Genomic DNA, 24302 nt, shown 5'->3' on the forward strand with positions numbered 1-24302 from the left:
TACTATACCTATATAATCTGTGGAGTCTCAGCTTTAATCGGATATATTGTATGTGCAGCTACGATAAGTAATAAGGGTATCTTTATCTTGAGTTCTGTGCTAAAGTGCGTTAGCATTTTCTCGCTTAGTGCTAATTCAGAGGCTTGGTATTACCCTTGTGTTTTGTTTTGGTAAAAATGGTTCATATCTTCAGTTAGCTGAGATTCTTCCCGTTAATCTGGTGCTACACATTAATAGTTTCATAAAATGTAAGAAGCCCTGAGACACAGTCTCGAAAAAAAACGGTGGGGGGGTTCCACTGGGGGGAACGTCGTCCGTAAAAGGTTAATGCAATATTATAAATCTCTAAAGAGTCAATCTGAGTTGACACATTCATTTTTTTTTTAAACGTGATATTTGCATTAGAGCATCAATAAAAAAGCCGGAGCCCAATCTGTGTAGCACATTTCTCTCCCTCAAACAGAGAAGTATTTAATGTGTCACTCCAGCCAGGACTTTTTAACACATTACATCACTGCTCAGTCCAATTGTGACATCACCTCATTCGGCCCGCAAGGACCAATAAGACGTCGGCCAAATTGGACGTGACAGCACCCAGAGACAAAAGAACGAGGTGTGACACTGTAGTGAATTGTGCTCGAGACGTTTCCAGAGGATCTTTAAAGTGGTCTGAGTAAGCGATGAGCTAAATCTTAGCATCACCTCAATGTGTGCCTCTCCACGTCATAAATCTGATATCTGGTGATGACTCTAATGACAGTGTTTCTTACTCGCTTGTGGAAGCAGCCAGTGACATGCTGGTCTTTATGTGGAAAGGCTGTGAAAGATGGAAAAAACCCATGATAGCATGCTGTTAAGGCTGGACAGCTTATTCTGTGTGCATCTGTTGTTTCGCTTTGTGCGGTCAAAATATATCCATTAGGTTTTAGTGAAACAACACATTCGTCACCACAGTGTAAGTAATATTGGATTATTGGCTTTCATCTACTGGCATAACTCAAACTTTTGAAGTTGTATCACACTGAAACATTGTCCATGCAAGATATATGTTACTGATCAAACCCAGGCTGTACCATTCTGGCATAAAAGAGGGGGGGCCAGAGAGAGAATGCTGGACCAGTGGCTTGGGAGAGCTGTATACAGAGACATAGCGATAGAATAAATTCCTTGGAAAACTAAAATATATATTACTGAAAGTGTTTCAAAAGGATCACACTCCATTTAGTCATTTTAGTAGCTGTTCCTTCAATCATAGCATTTGATAAAATTACTTTTAAGCCATCATGGACAAGAAGTCTGAAAAGTTCACGGAATAAATACGTTTGAACACCCACAAGTATACGACAAATGGGCAAACTCATTCTTCTAAAAGGAAACGTTTGTGGTACAAATCCCATCTGAATATCAAAAGCTCCAGAACTGCTGATAAATAATAATAACAAAAACCTATTTTGAAAAATGTATAAATGTTTGCAAGTGGGAATTAACAGCAACCTTTATGTGAGGCTCAGAGTCTACATGATAGACATGCTACATTCTAATGTCAGCATGCTAACATGCTCACAATGACAATTTAACCATCTGATGGTTAGAAGGTATAATGTTTATGTCCCCTAACTTAGTTCAGCGTGTAAGCATGCTATCATCTGCTATTTAGGACCAGCTAAGGCTAATGAGAATGTAGTTTGTTAATCCTTTGTGCTGGTTTTTATAACCAAAGTTATTAAGATTCATGGTTAAAATGGCTATAAATGTCCTTAACCCCTTTTGTGCCGATATAACAACCCAGTCTCACGGCATTTCGTGTTATAGTCACAAAATGTAATCTATTGATTCGTGTTCACCAACACGATTTTCCCCTTTTTTTCGTGTCACAGAACGATTTTAACCCTTGTATGGTGTTCATATTTTTGTTACTCAGCCAGTGTTTGTGGGTCTGGTGGACCCGCTGCCTTTTTGGGCTTCAATTCAACACAATCAAACTATTTGATGTTAAAATACTCAACAGATGTTCACTTCATCTCAATTACAAGCAATATAAACAGCATATATATTTTACATTTGTTAGATCACATTAATGAATTAAAGTGCTACTTGTTTTTTGCCCACTGACCGGCTGGTCCTGTGGCTCGTCTTTTTTTTGTAACTAGTTGATGCTTAATCTCATCCTCTTCTTCAAAGTCACTGTCAGACTCAGAATTCTCAGAAATGAGATCCTCACATTCTGAAACCTCTTCCTCTTCCTCTACATCATCATCAGGTTCTCTCTCTTCCAAAACCATTTGCAAGACCCTCTGAGCAGAGAATCTTTTGGCCTTCTTGATCAGTTGTGATAAGGACCCAAACTGGCGAAGCTTTATTTATTGTGTCTCGCCCCAAATTTGCAGCTGGGATAGAGTGTGAAAAAAATAAAGATTGGTTCCCGCAAAACATAATGCGGGAATGTGAGAGCAGACAGGTGTCGGTGCTTGAATTCATCAACAATGTTGCAACCTTGTGCGGGAATGGCAGGGGCAGAAACACAAAAGTCTCACACACACACACACACACACACACACACACACACACACACCACACACACACACACACACACACACACACACACACACACACACACACACACACACACACACACACACACACACACACACACACACACACACACACACACACACACACACACACACACACACACACACACACACACACACACACACACACCACACACACACACACACACACACACACACACACACCCCTGGGCGATTCCCCAGTTCTGGGGGGCGATGTCTCAAGATGCAGGTGCAACCTCTCCAGGCTGAGACGGGGTGGATTGTCTGACAGAGTTATGCAGTCTATCCAGGCAGCTAGAGCGGGATCCATCACAGCCTGTTACAGGCCAAAGTGGCTGGGATTCCAGCGACGGTGTGAGGAGCAGAGAATAGAGCCCCTATCTTGTGAGTTGGGCTCTATTTTGTCCTTCTTACAGTTACTGGTGGACAGAGGGCTTGCTCATTCCATAGTGAAAGTGTATGCAGCAGCCATCTCGTCCTGTCATGAGGGATTTGGCGGCAGGTCAGCCTTTAGTCAGCCACTGATGTTGCGGTTTTTACAGGGGGTCAGGAGGCTGCGCCCAGTAGTGCACGCCTCCGCCCCGCAGTGGGACCTGCCGTTGGTGCTCGAGCTAACCGCTCTGTCGGTGCACCCGAGTTGCTTGTTAATCCGGGGTGACCAGAGCGGGGCGACACTCAGGCCGAACCCCTCCTTTGTGCCCAAGAGCCTAAGGAGTGCGTTCAGGTCGAGGGCTATTCAGTTAGGGGGCTTTAGTCTTCCACCCCATAGTGGGGCCAGGGAAGCTAAACTGCACCTCCTCTGCCCGGTGTGTGCACTAGCATGTTATGTGGAGCGCACGGCTGCCCTTAGACGCACTGAACAGCTGTTTGTCTGCTTTGGGGGCGGGGTGACTGGGAAAGCTCTGTCCAAGAAGCGCCTGGCAGGCTGGCTCTGCGAGTGCATTGCACATGCCTACGGACAGGCGGGGAGAGCCTGCCATGCGGGGGTCCGTGCACACTCTACACGGGCTGTGGCTGTGTCAACAGCCTTATTCAACGGTGTGAGTGTGGAGGATATATGCACGACGGCGTCTTGGTCAACGCCAGGTCCCTTCATAAAGTTTTTATCTCTTGGACATGTCTGGCTCTTTCTTATCGTCTGTGCTTGCTGGGGCAACACAGGACTGGTGAGGAGGGGGGGGGCTGTGGGTCAGTGGGCATCTGACCCCCTCGCCGGGCGTAATGCGCCTACGTTTTTTCCGGGCCCCCTGGAGGGTCCCGGGGGACATAGTGCTCACTGGGCCCATACAGGGCTGGAGGGCTCTCATCGCCTGCCTAGGGGCAGGAGGGGAGAGCCCTCCACACTATTGTCCACAAACACTCTGCACGGGGTCAGTGTCTGAGTGTGGGGGACATGGGGCACTTGCGCTCTCCCCGTGCTCCTTAGGGACTCGGGAGAGGTGGTGCATAGTGAGCCCATACAGGGCTGGGGACTCTCTCCGTCTGCCTATGGGTGGGGGGGGAGCCCTCAGCACTGTTTTCCGAGCACACTTTTTGCAAGGTAAGCGCGTTGGAGTGTGCTCTGTCAGCCGCGGCCCCAGACTTCTCCACGGTCACAAACCGAGGTAAAGGAGGGTGCGGTGCAGCGGCTGCTAACCAGAAAGCCGGTCAGGGGCAGTGGGGTGGAACGGTATTGTTGGACGACAGCGCGTGTATACATCGGGTCTCCGCCCACTGTACCCATAGAGTCCAGTAGAGGGCGGAGCCTGTGAGAGATATAACAAGGGGTTACGTATGGTAACCCTTGTTATATAAGCACAGGCGGCAGAGTTCCCGTTAGCCGGTAATTACCGGACTATGACCGGTAAAATATGCTGAAGACCGGCAAATCTAAATCTCTCCGGTCAAAATGTCCGGTCAAAATAATTTCCCCTTTTGCGCAATACCGCTTCAGTTGCGCCACTTATGTGACAGACAAGAATAGTCCATTATAATGTCTAACACTTAATGTGGAGAAAGAGATGTCCTGTATGGTTTGATTGTGCGTTGATCTGTTGGTAATGGCTCGGGGTTCCGGTGGGCATGTAAACAAATGCATAATGCTGCTGCGTGGCCTCACCCGGTTGCCTGTGCTTATATAACAAGGGTTACCATACGTAACCCCTCGTTTTCACCCCAAGCTGTTGGTAGTTACAGTATGGCTGATAAGGCTTATTACTTATTGGCTTATTACTTTACTTATTACTGTTTTTTATATTTTAAAACCCCAAACTGATGAAAAAACCCCACAGCAACATAGAAAAGACAGTCCTAACATGACCTGGCGCCCTAGTTAATAGACAAAATAATTTCATACATAACACTATTAATGACTTTATTTTGAAATTCAGTTCCTGACGGACGGCAAAAAAGCCAGAGATTATAGAATTAAACAAATAAATAAAAACAAGGATAATTGTAAATAACAGTGTGTTATTTAGAAAAGAACAACACATTAGAAGGAAAAAAAGATTTAAAAAATACATATTTCAGTATTCTGAGCCCCATTTATTTTCCTCACGGACGGCAAAAAAAGTCAGACATTATACAATTTAAAATAAAAACAATAATCGTGGCTTGATATTGAGTAAGAAAATGTTTTTCAGCTTCCGGTCTTCCAAGACCCGACGGGACAAAACATACTACTAATTGAAATACATTGCTTTTCAAATCTTTCTGTGTGACACAAAAAAAAGGGAAAAATCGTGTTGGTGAACACGAATCAATAGATTACATTTCGTGACTATAACACGAAATGCCGTGAGACTGGGTTGGATATAATCAAAGATCAAATGTCCTTTTTAAACAAGTATCTTGAGAGAATTCAGCAACATCCAAATAACCTGATCGGATTGAGTCTATCCCTTAACTTGGTTGTTTTGCTCAATCCGTCTCACAATGGCAGCCATTTTGAAAGGTAAACCTCCTAGTTGAACTTTAAAGTTAATACTGAATCACATTATCTTTGTTGTTTTGGTGCGACAGATGTACATTTTAATGTAACTTTACAGTAAAAAACTAAACTGATTTTTAAATCAAAGCTTTAATGTTATCTTTCTTAATTTTTGGGTGTATAAAGTGTTGTGCTAAATAATCAACTATAATTCAATTGGGTTTAAAAATGAATCCTTGTTCAGGCATGCATTGCAAATGATCTGTTTTGAATGACCATTAAATACGGAATATAATTTAAAGCGATCCCTGAACACAAGATACAAACTGGGGAATGAGTGAGCATGAAAACAACATCTGTATTCCTGACAGGCATGGCTTAACTTTCCTCTGTTAATTCAATTTGACAGCCTACATTTACTTCACTTGGTTTTTTTGGTTACATAACTGATAAAATCCATAAAGCACTACTCGCATGTTCCATTGACCGTAATTGTCAGGTCAGTTTAGCTGTCATGTCAATGCAATTGCTGATCAATAAGTGGGAACCATTTGAGAGAGCTGTAGAGCAGAGATGACATGGCATGTTGATGTTAAATTCAGCAGCGTGCAGGATGTGATCTAACTATCCCCTCTGGTATTTACGAACACTTGCTTTGAACGATAATGTCCTCAAAGAAGTTGTGTGTGCTTACTAATTTCATTTTCATATTAAGGTCCTGACACCTTAAAAACAAGTTGTTGGGTGCCTTGATATCCAGTCCCTATGCAACTCTACTACCAAGCAATACTGCTCTTTTTACATCATCACCACCCAATCATTTCCAACAACACACCGAACTTGATAATAACAGTGGCTAACACGGTTAGCTGGAAAAAAACAGCTCAGGCAGAAACCACAAATCGAGAAAATACCTTAAAGGCTAAAATAACAAGTTCTGCTGACAGCTTTATTTGCTTTCATCCTAAATCCTGTGTTTTAAGTCTGTCTGACTTCAAACCAAACACATACTGAGTCAAGATTTATGAAAAGTAAAACAATCGTTAAAAGGGTGGTTTCATGCTAGTTAAGATGTTTTACACGCTTATATCACTGTGTTTTTTATTCTTGGTCTGTAGTAATGAAAAGGCCGTTACATGTTAACAACAAATCCGCAGAAGGAGAGCTAGCTAGCATTAGCAGTTAGCAACTGGTGGGAAGTACTGTCCTGCTTGGTTCCATTGAGTTACAGTATGATGCGTTCAAGCTTTATTCAGTGAACATTTGTATTTGATGAAGGTAAATTATAACGTTATTGTTATTTGGTCAAATACATCTTGTAAGTTTAGTTTTTGGAAAAAGACTTAAGACAAATACAGCTGTTTAAAGTAATGTTTTTAGAGCAATATGAAATAGATATTAAAATGGGGATTTATGACATGTTTAACTACATAAAAAGAAATTTCAGCAGCTTATTATACATTTTTTAAACTACTGGTGCCAATTTGAATGTTAGTTTCTTTTATAAAAACATCTGCTATAATTGACGATTAATAGTGATTTTGATGGGTTGAAATGATTTTTCGGGATGATCAACCTGTCCATCATAATTATTACCATCAGATTGAAAGTAAATCTATCAGAGAAAGCACATTATTTTTACAGATACTATGTGTTTAACACCTGTATTAAAGGGCCAGGATGACTCACACTTTTAATCTGAAGACTTTACGGCTCAGTGCAGCTACAGCACAGTCTCAACATTTGCAACTTTAGTCAACCCCGGGGAAGTACACTAACGATTAGCCAACTGTTGTTAAATGTCACAATTTGGAAATTCCCTGTTCAGTTTCCCTTAGCCTGCCTCTTTTTTTTTTAATAACTACACAGCCGGAAGATGAGTACTGAGGAGGAGGTGGAGGAAGAGGAGGAGAAGAGGAAGATTTGATTTATCATGCTGCCATACCTACAGCACATTGAAATAGTTAACACAGCTGCATCCTGACTACAAGACACTGACAGGTCGGTACATACACGGATAAAGAATCACCTGAAGTCATCTAACTTTGGTATTAAATGGGATGAAATCCAGATATGTTGCCATGGTAACTAACACTACAAACAAACCCTGTAATTAGTGCTGGTTCAGGCATTTAGATCAAACCTATAAAAGACAGAATAAGAGTCCTCATAAATCAAACATAAGTCAAAAATAACGTGCCCACATTAAGCTGACAAGTAATGGCACGTTAAATGTGCTTATTAATATTAAAATAATAATCTTCAAGTTAAATGTTAAGTCACACACTATTGTTGAGTAAGGTTAAACAATAGTGCTTGTTCCCAGCTAATAAACATATTGCAGTATTTTTATATTTTAAGTTTGAACTGGGACTCGCTGTATGTAGTAACTGCTAATACACACTGGACATTTTCAACTGCTGCAGCTTCACAATTTAGAGCACTTTACTGGCTAAGGATGAATAGACTTATGAAGTAATAGCAGGAAATGCAGTGCTATTGTTCACTAGAAATGTGTCAACTAAACACTAGTTGCTAGTATTAATAATGAATCAAAGCAACATTTATAATTGTGCTAAAATTCTATAACAGCATTCCTGAACCAGTGTAGCCTGTTGAAAAATCAAATATAGTCTAATTAGTGAATGCCCTAATTTCTTTGGAGTCATGGAGATTATCAATTATCTCCATGACTTTGTATTTATGCATTTTTAACTTTTGCAATATTCACTTTATAGTTTGACCAGCTTTATGACACTGGTTACTGTTAGCCTGGTGACTGACCTGTGTTTGAGGAGCAGAGCCCGGAGGACACTGGATCTGTCCTCAGCTCTGATCTGATCGGAGATGATCATGGTCTCCACCACCAGGTGGGCGATTGCCGGGCAGAGTGTTCTGCTCCAGGTCCAGCAGGATGGCCCCTGGGGGAGGAAGAAACAAGGAGATCAGGATCCAAACAGAATGCTAACACCAGATTGTTTAATAACTATTCTAATGTATCTCTGTCTGATCTAAATAGTTTTATTTGCTGTGATTATGTCACCTGTAGTCTCGTATACATCTTGACCATGAGCACAGGTGTAGAAAAAGTTCTCGCAGTATATTTTTGTCAGTTCTTTGTACAAATAGTTTTAGCCAAAAGAGGCCACGAGGAGTTTAAAGAACATGTGCTTCAGTTATATAGGCTTGCAGGAATTAGTAGTTTAGTAGAACAAAAAAAAGAAACTTTCATGTGTCCAGTGTTACAAATGTATTGAACCTGTACAAACTATTTACATAAAAAATTGACAAACATAACTTGACAGGGATTAACTCTAATAAATTAGAGGTCGCTTCCATAAACCAGTGGCGGCACCAGATATTTAGTTTTGGGGGTGCTGTGGGGTAGCTTGACGTTTCAGAGGGTGCTCAAACATTTAGGGTTACCCATTAATGTACCGGGCGCTGCAGTGGAGTACGCACATACACAGTGTACCCGCGACTCAGCTCACGGCATATAGGTGTAAGCAGGGTAAAGTGCAATTTTTCTAAGTGGGGGTGGACCTCACATCCTGTAGGGGGTTAGGGGGCATGCTCCCCCGGGAAGATTTATTTTTTAAATATTTGAAGTTAAAAGCATCAATCTGGTGCATTTTGAGGGCAAACTGAAGAGATCTATGGATACATCTCTCAACACCCATTGAAAACAGAACTGTAAACAGATTGTACTTTTCTTTATGGATATTTTACAAATCACTCCCCTTTTAAACTTTATTCTTGTTTTACTATTCTTTGTTTTACTGTCATATTGCATAACTGTTTTTCATGTATTCTCTTATTGTTTTATAACTATAATGATCATATGAAGGTGTGCCTCGGAGATAATTGTTTATATAAATTGTGACCAAACTGTTTGAGAACCACTGAGATAACAACAACAACGCCAGGTACTGTGCGCTCTCTCTCTCACTCTTTCTCGCTCGGAGCGGCGTCCCGGTGCTCTCCGGCGGCAGCACTACATCCCTGAGTGCAGGCATATTGTCATTCAAGAGAGAATACGATGCGTACTTCTTTTGGAAAACATGTTTTTCTTTTAGCCGATTTACCTCGTTAACGTAGCCTAAATAACTTTCATGGGAGCTCAGACCCCTCCTTATGGGAGCTCAGCTCCCATTGGCTCCCACATAACTCCAACCCTGGTGGAGTGTCTATCAAACCGGCCCACACCTGTCACCTGTAAAACATGAACAACAGGGTGTCGCTGTCCAGGTTGCTAGGCGACAGTGCTAGGGACCGCGGGTCTCATTTCGTAGACCGCTCGTAGTAGAGTGCTGTTCCTTCACTTATTTTTATATTTATATACATTTATTTTGGACGAAAACTTAGTGTGAGGGAAAGGCATGTGTGGCGTGAGAGCGTGAGATATGTGTTAATTGCGTGACTCTCACGCTCAATGCGTGAGGGTTGGCAGCCCTGCATGTCATCACGCTTAACATTAGCCGCCTTTAGCTTAGCGCTGGATATGCCCAGCCATGTGATGGAGTTTTGTTTATAGCCTTACGTTAGCTTTGTACTTCTGGGAGATTTACTTTTGGAACAGGCTTAAAAAATGAATCACCAGAATTGTCTTTTTCTTTCCTCCTGCCTTTTGTATTATGCACATTGAGTACTTGATTAAATGTTAACATGGTAAATGTATGCAAATCTATCTCGTTATTTGAGATATTAAGCCAAGCACACTGGATGAGTTCTTCTTCTTTTCCCACTCATCTTTGTGTGAGTATTTTCAGCTGCACATGAAACCATTAGACCATAAAACCGCTGGGTGCCTTCAGGAGCTGTTTACCGTGTGTGATGGTGCGGCGGAGCTCCAGCAAGCTGCGGAAAGGACAGCGAGGCCACGTGAGGTTTGCCCCAGCGGGTCCGTCTCCTCCTCCACATCCTCCTCAAACTTGATCCAGCGGGCGCGCTCCTTCCAACGCATTTCATGGTCCTTCACGATCAGCTCGTTCAGCTCCACAAACAGCTGGAGACGGAGTAGAGCGAACATATAAAAACTGTTGAAAATGACATCTTTCACTTTTAATATTCTACAGTCGAACTAGGTTTAAAAAGGTTAAAACCTATACTAACTATTTAAAAAAAAAACAGCAGCACAACCGTTTGGCTGCCCCTTTCTTGCATATTCAAATCAAAACAACATAAATTCAAAGACAGCTAATCCGATGATACAGCGGACACACAACATTATGGGGAGCAACCTAACTAAGCGGTTTGGATCCAGCTGAGAGTGGTTTGGACTCAGAGGATAACCAAATGCTTTGGAGAGACATTTATTCACATTCTATCATATAATTCAATTTTAGCAAAGTGTTTTCAGAGCAACACAATAAAACACTCGTTTGATTTGTGTGTTTGGGACCTTTTTTGCTGTCAAATTGAGGTTGAACACAAGTTCAGGTCTCATCAGGTCACTGTATGTGAATGTGAAACTGAGATTGCACTACAGGAGACTTGGCCTTTATGAGGACCTATCTACTGTATATGGAGTCATACTTAACAACAAGTTTGTATATACATGTATATCGACAATGGAAAGTGACTTTGTGATATGAAGGGCTGCATGTATTGATAGCACTTTTTTTTTCTCCAACAAAAGTGTTTCAAAACTATTTTGACTTTAACTAATGTTTTGGTCTTAAACAAAACACTACAGGCAAAACTATGTTTTTCAATGGTTCATTTGGGTTAGTGTGTGTGTTTTTGTGACATTTTTGCTTTAAATGGAAACGAAACACAAGGAGCATGTTCAAGTTTCTTTAGGTAATGACATAGGAATGTGCTAATATCTATATTTATTTATGTAGAGGCTATATATATGTTGTGATACACACATAAATGATTATCATCCAACTCAGTGTTTCGAACAGTTTAACCTATTTCAGCTCATTGTTGTGGTTGTCTTCATTCAGACTAGTGGAAAGAAAACATTGAAATATACATTTCGGTGTTTTGTTTTCCTCTGACGATTTATGTTTATCTATTTCTCCTCAATTCACCTACATGTTGCATTAGATAATGCTTTATTTGTATATTTAACCATGACATTTAATATAAATGTTAATAAAACAAATTGGCTTAGTGTATGTAATCAACTGGGAAAGTTACATGGTGATAACTATAAGTTAAATATGTGTACCTATTCACCTGTAGAGTCTCCTCTTAATACTGCTTTAAAGATGATTCGGATAACTGACCATTTATGGTTATGTTTTGGGTGCATATTGAAGTGTTTCATGTAGCATGGGGGGGTCCTCAAACCTCATGTGTTTTCTTATCTGCTGCTCTCTTCTTCTTCAGGCTGCTCAGCGGCATGGAGCCGCTGCTGTTTCGTGTCACCAGACATCGTGAGGACTTCTTCACCAGGTGGCGCCTCACCCCGGGGTTGTCCTCAAATCTGTGACCTGTCCACACACAAAGTGTTCTCAAGTCAAAATGCAAATAGGTCAGCATGGCTAAGTCATGATGCGTCAATTTCATGAGGAGGAACTGCATTATGTAGCCTGCAATGCCCTTTTTTGAGGGCTGTGAACCAAAGAAAAAACCTTTTCTCTATCCAAAAATGTGCTCCATGCTGGAAAAACCTAAATCTAATTTGTCTGTTTACGTTTCCAGCGGACAGAAGGACATCCAATGACAGAAGGCAAAGCTCCATTGGTAAGAGAGAATCTTTGTAGGACATGGGAAACTGAGCAGAACATTTTGCCCCTGGGTTATAGGGTTACGTTTCGACATGGGTTTGGTGTATTTAAGGTCACGGTAAACATCTGGGGGACAGTTTAGAAACCAACATTTGCATCCAGTTTGGAACAAACCTCTGTATGTATTTTATTACTAAGAAAACACAATATCTAATGGTTTACATGAGCAGCTGTAGGTAACTGAAGTGGAGGTGAGAGAGTGTGTGTTTAAAAAACTGCAGTCAGTGTTCCATTCTCCTGCGTCATGACTTCCTCAGGGAAACACAAAGAAATGGAAATCAAGATGAAGTTAGGCTGTATTTCAGCTTGTAGTCTCCTGAGGGAAAGCTCTGATGGCTGTCCTTGTTTGACCTGCTGCAGCTGTGTCATGGTTTAGATTTTTGTTCTTTTATGTTTCCTGTTTTATTTTGTAAACACATCGTCCCCGTGTCATGTCTCTTTGAACTTCCTTTCTCTCCTGGCCTAATTGGTTGCACCTGTTCCCCATCAGCCCTGCAACCACCTGACCTCCTGAACACCTGCACCCATCCCCTCAGTTCAGACTCTATTTAAGTCCTGGGGTTTCTGGTAAGTCCGATTCTTGTTTGTGGCATGCTCTTCTTTTCTTTTCTGGTTATACCTTAAATTAAAATGTTTATGTTGAAAGTTCCTGTTGCCAGTAGGGTCCACACCTGCTCTGTGTACTTAACAAGCTGATTTGGATGAGCTGTGTTTCTCAACGTAGAGCAGGGCAAGGACAGGGCAAATTACTCTAGTTGAAAAGGACCTATTATTCTTTCCTCTGGAGCTGGTATCTGACCAGGGCATTTAATATTAAGCAATCCATGCTTAAAAAACAAAGAAAAGCCTAATAGAACCTTATTACTTTCATCGTTATAATCCAGCACCCCATACAATGTTTAAAAATGTCTGCAGTGTCAACAGTTTCGGACAATTTGGATCAGTAGCCAAAAGAAAGAGCATCAATTAGGCGTTTTCCACATCTGCTTGGCTAACCTGCATTTCTGCCTTCACATGCACTGCTGCCTCCCTAATATTTACGTGTTGAGAAGGTCACAACTAACTCTAGGAGTGGCACTGTATTTTGAATGGTACACGATTTCTTCTAGTACACATTTTCCTAATATTTTTTTACTGCTAGATTTTGGTATTCCATCTGGAAATTATGCAAATAAAAATTGAACTATCGTTGAACCGTAAAATTAGCCATTGCCTGTTCTGTTGGAATCAGAACCTTATTTATAAAGACATACTTGTAGGTAAACAAGCACAAAGTGAATCGGATGAAGCCAAATGCAAAGCACGTAGTTTGTTCTTCTTGGTTTTTTTTATATGAATAAATTGGTCAATAATATACTGTCTATTCTACTTTCCTTTTGTGTGGAATTAAGAGGTTTATTTTGTATTATTTCCGTTTCCGTGCAGCAGTTGGCCCCCGAGATAGAAGGGAATAACTGATTTGAGGTTGCTGTCACAGATACAGCCTTTAAAAGTCACCGTCAAATCTAACCAGAATTGTCACATGTTTTTCTTTAATATATCTGACCGTAGAGCTTGTCACATTCATAGATGAATATCTTTTTCTTTTGCAATGAGCTGAAAAAACCACTTTGACTGTGCTCTGTGACGGGACTTAACATGGTCAATATGAGCATTCTCTTCATTGGTCTTGATTGTTAACTCGATATAAAGACACACATGTTGTAGATCATTTTGATTTTGATGAATACAAGCCATCCCGTGTAACCAACCACCTCATTGCGATAAAACTGATGGTTATGCATTTATAAAATCAGGCAAATCCCAAGAATTACCAAATCCCTTCAAAATAAAAACCTCAAAGCAGAATTCATTTGCTTGCCAGGTACTATGTTGTCCTAGGATCTGATTTTTTGTTTTCCATGGCCTTGATTAAATCCAATTAGTGTTCAAATCTAATTTGCAACATATTTGTAATCAAATAAACCAAAATCTAGCTTGGGCTGGGATCTGACCAGGACATCCAGTTTAGACAGTAAATCATTAGTCTTTAAAAAATGTCACATAGTCTCCAAAGCTGCAGATAACATTTGTTTACGCTTGCTTAACACAGAGCAGGGATGGGCTTTTATTTGTAATGAATGAAGTAGCCTTGAGAAGCTAGCTTGAAGCAGATATTAGCAGAGGTCAGATAAGCTCACATATTTCTAACTCCTAACCTAAAGTGTTTTATTTTTCATTCTTGTGGTCCTCAGACCCAACTGGCCAAGTAAGCATCACTTGAGTCAATTTATCAACCTTGGCTCATCTCCATCTCAAGACACTTAAGGCTTCATACCGGTTTTTTCTCCTAGCCTGATCTCCTAGCTTAATGTTCGGTCCAATACGAAGAAACTACATTGTCAATTCAGCCTCAAATGAAAAGTTCTGGGATAATAATTATTTCTGACATAAAATGTGGTTCTTATCAAAGTCCACATTTAGGGGACCTTGGAGCAGTTGGGTCTACAAACTTGGAACTCCCGACCAAAAACCCTAATCCTAGACCAAGTCATTTTGTATCCTAAACATAACCAAGTAGCGTTGCATTCAATCTTTTTCATGTGTAGTTTAGTTCTATTGGAATATAATATTGAAGAAACAATGGTTTATTTTTTCAGAAGAGATTTACATTTGTTAGAACTATGAACTTACCCTTTTGATACAAGACTTCAAACGTTTTTAAAAAACATGGCCTTAATTCCCCTGCTCTCACTTTGACGATCATTTTACTGTTGGTGAAACAAAGTCAATAAAGGGTGTGGGCTTCCTGGCCAACAGACACCCAAAACAGGTGACTATCTGATAATTGCACAGAGCTTGCTGTGGATAAACACGACTATGGTTCTACAGTCACAGTAGTGAATACAGAATGCAAATAATAACATGCAGTATTTTAGTTTAGGGCTGACTAAAACGATATGGCGGTTGCACCGCCCTCATCATAAGGCTTTACAGAGGGTGGTGAAAACTGCACAGCACATCACCAGGACGGAGCTGCCATCCATGGAGGACCTTTACTCCCAGCGGCTCAGGAAGAAATCCCTCAGGATTACCAAAGACCCCCATCACCCCAGCCACAAACTGTTCTGTCTGCTGCCGTCTGGCAGGCGTTACCGCAGCATCCGGACTAAAACCACCAGACTCAGGGACAGCTTCATCCCACAGGCCATACGACTGTTAAACACCTGAGCTTGCACTATTTTAATTTGTATTGTTGTTTTTTCAATATTTATTTGTCTATGTCTTGTAAATTGCACTGTTGAGGAACCTGCGATCTAAGTTTTTCATACATTACAAAATTACAACGTAGTAAATGACAATAAACCTTTGAATCTTGAGCTATTGGATATGTCTTTAGTTTAATAGCTACTTCATTATGATCTACATAATAACCTAATGACAGCGCTTATCGAAATATCAGAGGATCACTACAGCCATTACAATTCATCCTCTGGGGATCATGAATGTCATGGCTATCCATCCAATAGTTGTTGAAATATTTCCATAGCGACTGACCGACATTGCCATCCATTTTGCCATTAAAAATAGATTCACAATCAATTCCAATGGAAACCATTTTCAAAATGGATTCGGGGTGAAGGGCTCAATGTTCCCTTTGGAAATGTAAATATAATTGAACCTTCAATGAGCCATTATACTACATTCACTAAAGAATTGCAGGCAGATCAACTTCATAACATTTGTACGAGTTGGAAACTAGCTCCATCACAGAACTTGTCCTGATCCAAATAGTGATAAAAATAGAGAACACGTTGCTGGTCAATGAAATGTCTTTCCGCTCTAGCTGAGGCAAATGGGTGCCAGTGGATCAATAAGAGAGCAGGAAACGGCAGTAGTCCAACACTAGTCGATTCGCTCAATACCTTGGACAACTCTGTTCTGTGTGCGGGCATGAATAAGCTTCATATTGCCATTAATTAAGCAATCGGCATGCTACATAATCAATGTAAACGAGCGAGATCCCGTCATCATGCTCATCCATGTGAATATCTCACTGCGTTATGATTGCATCAGATTTTCTTTGGTCAGAAGCTCGACGTAACTCTCACTTCTATCAAATTTAAATTAAATATAGCTCTTGTTGAACGGTAAAAAATGAATGCATACAACTTACGTGGAGTCTCGGGCGATGACCCCAGATGAGTGTGGATTGACTCAAGCAAGTCATAGTCATCAAAAATCCAAAACAAACTCTTCAAAGTCCCCTTCCACGTTTGGGACGCCGAAGCCCTTTAGGACACTGCAACCGACGTTCTGGTTCTTTGTGGACGGCGACAAGTTTGTTATCAGAGGTCTCATGCCCCTGGTTCTTCTGTTCCTCCATATCTGTCATCTCCACGGCCGGTACCTCCCCCTATCCTCCTCTCTCCTAGTGGACACACTGCTCATCCACTGCTCATCCAGGGCTCTCGACTCGCTGATCTGATGAGCCTGGGTATCGCAGGCGACCACTAGCCTACCTCTGTTGTATTGCAAAACAACGTAAGGGTTAACTTTGGCAAACCAACTACAAAATCTGATGATTTTTAAAGACTTTTCCCTCAAGCAACCAAGAAAAAATAGCCTGTGTTCATGGAGTCAAAATTATGTACTCTTATGAAGGAAAAAAAAACAAGCACAAAAATGTGTCAGTCAGTCAAAAATAATTACTCTTCCATCCAGAAAATACAAATCACAATTATTTCCTTTGCATTGGACCCGGTGCTGTATCCACGATGATAGTTGCGTAAATGGTAGCAACTTTCACTTGGCTTCAACTCCAAAAGGAAGTATTGATAAGGGATGGTCTACTTTGTGGGACTGAATAGTAGTGCCGCCCTTTTTGAATGATGTCCACTGCTCATTGATCTTGTTGGCTGTTGGAAAACCAACATCTGAGTAAAGGGTTGATGCCTTTTGTTTCCATCGTGTTGTCATCACTTTCCAACCATGTGATGTGCAGAAAGGTCAAGTTTTGAACGTTGGCCTTTTCACCCAAAATTGCATTTATCTGAATAGGCATCACCTAGAGTAAATGATAAAATAGAACACCTAGGAATCAAAATCCAGGACTCTGCTTAGTGAGATATTGTGGTGTTAATGACCATACATTTTGAGTGAATCTGTATCTTGTAATGGACAATTAAAAAAATCCTGACAGAAGTCTGCATTCTCTGATTACCATAATAGTATTATATAAGCAATTGACTATCCATACACCCTGGCATAGCATTACATTTCCACCAAATATAACTTTGTGTAGTTCTGTAGAATATAAAACACCATAGCATTACAGTTAATAACATTTCCCAAACGTTGTTTCTGGCACAACAGACTCGCCCCTGGAAAGTGAGTGGGAGATGTGCTTACGCATCAATATTACTCACATCATTTCCATCCCTAATAAAGATGCTCTTCATACAGTACCATATCTCCAACTCATCTGACCACTTCACCTGCTAAATACTAAAATGCCTAAAATGATGGAATTCAATCAGCAGGTTTATAAACTAAGAGAAGCTCTACACTGCAGGCCTTTTAGATCAATCATAAACTGTACTTTTCATCATCCTTACAATACAGGATTTCTCTTAAAAAAAAAAGGATTTCACTGAGATAAGATTAGGGCTGAGACATAGACAGAGAGAAAACAATGTCGTCGGTATATAACTAACTACAATTTTGGCTAAACACGTTTTAACTGTAAGGGAAACTGAGGATTTAAGACATTGAGCATAGCGTTAGTTCAGGCAGGCCACGGATTCAAGCTTGGCTGTCAAACTCTTATTTCCAGCTTATTATTAAAAGATAGATATGTAGATCATTTATTTATCCCAAAATTGGGAAATTATTTTTCTTCAAGCTGCAGTGTCAAGCATTACACAAGTAGAAATATTTAAAAGACACACAAAAAGTAGCAAGTATATACAAATTCAAATATCAATAAACAGTCTCACTAGGCTAATGGAATATATAGAAATAAACAGACACATAATGGGATTGGATTAAACACAAATGATAATGTGCAAAGCAGCCGATTCACACTCTGCATCTGATCAAACAAGGGTGCATAGTAGGCTGCTTAGCATGCCTACCACTGCTTCTTCCTCTGCTCTCCCTAACACCCACATTCAGCCTGCTCGGCCTTTTTTCAATGCTGTATCTGACTTATCAAATGTCATTTCTGTTGTCAGAGGGGGGGGGCTTCTGGTGCTCTCTACGCATTTCCCGGAACAGATCCGTACCGGCAACATTACTTTATGCAATGAAAATATTGTTTTTGTATATTAAGTGGTCCTCTCTGAAATACAGCTGTGTTAAACATGGCCTGTCAATGCAAGGCATCGCTCTCTACAAATCCAATAGCTGATTTTGAATGACTCTGGGTGCCCCTGCCCCATTTGCTGTTTCCAGGTTTGTGAGCAGTCAATGATTACTCTGCTGTGGTGAAGCAGGGAAAGGCCAGAGGGCAGGGTGGCAGCTGAAGGGGAATCGATGGGAGTCAATGCCCTGGATGCTGGAAGAGAGGATTCTGCCCTGGATACGTGAGAGGTGTGGGACATTTTCAATAGCTATTACTGTCATTGTAAGTATGATTATTCACAGAGAATCAGAGTATATATCGAGATTTCTCTGTCCTCCATCTTTTGTGTTATTTGTTGGATGCTTGTTGCTATCAGTGCATGTGGGGGCTGTGTAGGTTGGTGTCAGGAGGACAGAATGTGTGGGATGCCCACAGTGGAGCCAAGTTACAGGCAGCAGTGAGAAACATGTCACTGGTCAGCACCAGATCAGCAGGGGAGGCAATACCGGCTTTACAGGACCCACTATTTCAAACAGGCAAGCCAAGTTACTATACCAGAATCCTGAATAAAACAGGCTTTTAGGTAAACCTATTCTAGAGTACACACTTTTTGTCAAAATCCAGATAAAGGATATTTTGAATAATAATGTGAACACAGGTTTTTTTTCAGATGTTACATTTCCTTCTCTTGCGTTATACACACACACACACACACCACACACACACACACCACACACACACACACACACATCCACACACACACACACACACCACACACACACACACAACACACCACACACACACACCACACACACACCACACACACACACCACACACAACGATTCACACACACCACACACACACACACACACCAGCACACCACACACGACACACACACACACACACACACACACACACACACACTTCTGTGCGTATGTACCCCCACACCTTCCAGACAAAACAATTTACTCTAAGTTACGGGAACCTCTCACTTTCTCGCGCTGTATGATACAATGTATCCTACCTTCTCACAGGTGCGAGCTCTGTGCCCCTCGAGAAAGAAAAACCTCTCACTTTCTTGCGCTAAATGCCCCTCCCTTACTGTCTCTCATGCAGTTATATTTGTGCCTTGCTCACATTTGACTCAGTGACACAATGAGTAGGCGACCGATTAGGCGATTTTCTGTCAGAGAGGCTCGGGACAAATGTTTTGAAACAGATGAAGAGGACATTGAACCAGAGATAGAGGACGGTGTCTCAGAAATGGAAGACAACAGTGATCCAGACTATGAGCCTGACCAACAGTCAATAGACCCGGAAGAGACCCCTGAGGGAGAGACCACTGAGGGAGAGGCCCCTGAGGGAGAGGCCACTGAGGGAGAGGCCCCTGAGGGAGAGGAGCCCTGAGGGAGAGGCCCCCTGAGGGAGAGGCCCCTGAGGGAGAGGAGCCCTGAATATTTATTTGTCTCTAAATGTTCATTGAGGAAAACAGTATCAGTGTCTTATTTTATATTCATCACAGTGAATGCAGTGAATGCTAAACTTGATGGGCCCACCGGTGGGTCCGGACCATATACTGTAGTTGAAAGTACACAATAAAACACTGACTTGCTTGTATCAAATCAATACATCCCATACATCATTGTATGTAACTAAATCATTTCCATCTCCAGTAAACACAGCCTACATGGCAAGCATTTTTATAATATAAAGTAATGTACAGTAAGCACTATCTTTGAACTTACTGCAATATTATAACATGCAATTCACCCCTGGTGTCATTCTGTCTGTCACCCCTTGATTCTACTTGCTTTGACTGTTCAAATGAGATGACAACCATCAAAATGGGATAAGGGGTTCCAGAGATATCACTGTGCAAAACACACCGGTCAATTTTGACCGAAAATAGTATGGGAAGGGGGGGTATGACCTAACGCAAGAGAAGGGTTAAGAAATGCAAATGACCTACTTTAGCTCTGGTAAGGTTTGTTGTATTAACTTTGTGTTACCCATTGTACGAGAAAGTGTTTTGTGTTAATAATGTCCTGTTTAAGACATTGGAATAGATAATGCACAGTATGCACAAATAACACAAGCAAACTTTAAAAGTCTGTTTTTATAAGTTCTTAATTAAGGAAAACTGTTTCTACCAGCTAAAGCTATTTCCTGTTTTGGAGACAAAGATGCTGAGTCATAATCAGTCATGGAAAAGGATTAACCAAAAACTCCAACTATGTATTTTTAAAAATACATTTACCAATATTCATGTGTCATTGACTGATATTTAAAAAGACAAACGTTTAAACTGTTACATGAAATCAGCCAGAATTTATAAAAACCGATGAATGTGTTCTACAGGCAGACGTATATTTTGCTGCCAGTAGAGGCTGCTGAACGCTTTATAAAAATCATGAATCCAGCCTTAAAACCAAACTGCAATATTCTGAGAGAGACTGTGTGATGTTGTTACTATGACGGAAAAAATAAGACTGTAACTAAGCATTTATATTGTAATCAAAGCAGCGGGATTCTGTCTTCCACAATAAAAAGTCAAGATAATGGCACTCTCTCTGTTAGGTAGACCGACAAAGTAACTTTCTGTGCTGTCCAGTGGATCCAAAGAGCCACAAGTGTGAAGTCATTTATATTCAGATCAATGCCAACTCAAATTGTTAGGTCCTTTCTTTCTTTCTTTCTTCGTCAGAAGATAACATAAAACACAATTTATTTTATTCATACCTCACATTTACTCATTTACCTACTTACATATAAGGCTAATCTCCATTTATTTGACTAACACTACACTACTAACATTAAGCTGTAACCTTTAAATCTTAAATATTTGCCATTCTCCCTTTAAGATGGTATCCTAATTTCAGTGTAGCATTAACCAAGAGAAATACTTACAGACTAGCCAACCAATTTCAATTAAGGACCAATTCATTAATAATACAAACAGGATGTGAGCCAATGAGATGTGGGAAAGTAAATCAACAGTGGGTTGGCTTAACACAATGAGAACATTGAGAATGTTTAATGAATGACTTAAACTGCTATAGGGACTTGGTAATGATATCATAAATACCCTAGCAGCAACAGCAGGTGTGATCACGAAGGTCTGATGGAAGAGGAAGAGCACAGTGGCGCTAGAAAAAAGGTACCTTGCAAACTTCCCCCACACAGTTGTCGTGGCGTGGGTGAAAAAGTAGAACTAGTCATCTCAGACAGTACATTTAGCATGAGTTGAAATCACCTTCCACTTCCACACTCAAAAGCCTTGATTTCTTGATAGCAATAAGAAAATAAAAAGGTAGTTTTTCAGTAAACTGGTAGCAGTAAAGTGGCCCAGAGAGTCAGAATTACATGTACTTCCACATAGCAACTGACTCAGATGTAATCCTACATTATATTTGCAGACTATCATAATCCGTAAATCCCTGAAAAACAACATATTTGTTTGTCAAATACACCACCAATAAAGCGGTGCAGAAAGGAGTTATACAACCCGGAAATTAGTTAGCATTTCGGCACTTCTGGTTTGCTCATCTCGAAGTCAATGTTCAATGGAAGATGTCATGCTATGATGCACTGAAGCTTGATATAAATACTAGGGCTGTCAGTCGATTAAAATATTTAATCGCGATTAATCGCATGATTGTCCATAGTTAATTGCGATTAATCGCAATTAATCGCGATTAATCGCAAAATTAATCGCACATTTTTATCTGTTCTAAATGTACCTTAGAGGGATATCTTTCAAGTTTTTAATACTCTTATCAACATATGAGTGGACAAATATGCTTTATATGTTTGTTTATTATCATTTGAAACAATGACAAATATTCTCATGAATATTAAAACAACAACAACCTGAACATTACAAATATTCGCCTCAATTCAACCTGGAACCTCTCTCATACAATAATCCAGTGTTGTGTGTGTGTGTGTGTGGTGTGTGTGTGTGTGTGTGTGTGTGTGTGTGTGTGTGTGTGTGTGTGTGTGTGTGTGTGTGTGTGTGTGTGTGTGTGTGTGTTGTGTGTGTGGTGTGTGTGTGTGTGTGTGTGTGTGTGTGTGTGATGTGTGTGTGTGTGTGTGTGTGTGTGTGTGTGATGTGTGTTGTGTGTGTGTGTGTGTGTGTGTGTGTGTGTGTTGTGTGTGTGGTGTGTGTGTGTGTGTGTGTGTGTGTGTGTGTGTGTTGTGTGTGTGTGTGTGTGTGGGTGTGTGTGTGGGGAGCCACTGTGCTGGCTCGTTGGAGCTCAAGGCATATATGCTCGACATGAGGAGCTGCCTGGACGCTGCAATCATGTTGCGCGTACTATCCGTGTCTGAGTGTGCTGACTTTTCGTACAATGTCCCACTGTCTGGCTACCTGCATAAAGTCAAGTGCTCGGCGCAGTTTGTCGGCGAAATGTCATTGAAACAGCTCCTTATATCCGTTAGCGCAGCTAGCTAGCACCAGATGCTAACAACAACAACACGTAAGGTGTGCCTCGCTCGCGCGAGTCGCGCAACACATACACACATACACACACCCTCCCGGTCCTCCCGATGGCCAGTCCGGGCCTGCCGGTGAGCGTGGAAGTGTGGTCTGCCACAAGCGGGCGGCAGGAGCAGGGCTGTCAGCATCAGCTTGTCGATGGTATTTTACACTCGATGCGCTCTGAAACTACGGCGGCCGAGGACAAAAAATACACATGCGTTAATCGCGTTAAAATAATTAGTGGCGTTAATTTTTTTTTGCGTTAACGCGTTAATAACGCGTTAACTTGACAGCCCTAATAAATACCAGTCTGTGACACAAAACACATCAATTGTCTTGGTGATTTGGCTATTTATCCAACTATATGCTAATGTGAGTAGTACAAAAAGACAGTATAGCTTAAATGAAAGCCTTCATTTATGATGCTTCTTACTTTTCATGTCATCCAGGTCGGCGCTGGCCAACATCTGGGCCTCGGCCTCGTCAGTGGGCACCTGCTGGTAGACGGCGGTTTCCAGAGCGGTCATGCTGCCGATGCAGATCCGCTCCCCGCAGGTCATAGTTGCTCCGCTGGGCGCCAGCCAGCCGATGGTGGACGGGCCTCCTACGGAACCAGGCACGATTTGTTGGTTGAACTTGAGGGGGTCTGGTCCTGAGTGAGCACTGACACAAAGAAAAAAGTTGATTAAAGATGATCAAATGTTGCCATCATTATATAGAGGTAGGCTATCCTTTTAATATTTGTATGAACAGACCAAAACTGAAATCTTTGAATCTAAGACACCTTCCACAAATGCAACAAATATATGGATGCTTATAATGATTTTGCAAATATAAAACGGATCTCAACGAAAAAAGAAAAAAAATAATTGCGGCCATTTTTCAAAAGCCCACGATGGCCTCCCTTTGACATGGTTTTCTTATTTCAAAATGAGAGCATGCAGTCTGGTCACTATTTATAAAGTCTATGATTACTGCCAACCTGAACTAACCCTAAGCCATTCAGTTGATTGTGTTGTGATGTACAAATTACAATTCAGACACGGATTGATGATCTGTTCATACAAATCACTTTGACACAAATGTACCTCCAAAGAATGACATGCTTATTGAATGAAATACAAAAATAATGAGGTACAATGCTTTCAAATGTGGATATTGAAATATAAATAACTCACTATAAATTCAACAGTGCTGCTGACTGACATGCTTATAGTATTTGGGTTGCATTGTGGTCTCTTCACCAGCAGAGGGCTTCACAACACAGTGTTAG

General features: G+C 41.0%; 1 protein-coding gene across 1 annotated transcript in view; it reads right to left on the bottom strand.

Moving 5' to 3' along the window:
* Positions 1 to 24302, bottom strand: part of LOC117485999 (anion exchange protein 3-like) — an 85942-nt gene that overhangs the window by 23158 nt on the left and 38482 nt on the right. The window contains 8 exon segments of the mRNA XM_034134717.1: positions 8269 to 8363; positions 8365 to 8405; positions 10310 to 10349; positions 10351 to 10383; positions 10385 to 10489; positions 11785 to 11927; positions 23463 to 23577; positions 23579 to 23675. Coding sequence (XP_033990608.1) covers positions 8269 to 8363; positions 8365 to 8405; positions 10310 to 10349; positions 10351 to 10383; positions 10385 to 10489; positions 11785 to 11927; positions 23463 to 23577; positions 23579 to 23675 — 669 coding nt within the window.

Source organism: Trematomus bernacchii, unplaced genomic scaffold (assembly GCF_902827165.1).
Source record: "Trematomus bernacchii unplaced genomic scaffold, fTreBer1.1, whole genome shotgun sequence".
NCBI classification, from domain to species: domain Eukaryota; kingdom Metazoa; phylum Chordata; class Actinopteri; order Perciformes; family Nototheniidae; genus Trematomus; species Trematomus bernacchii.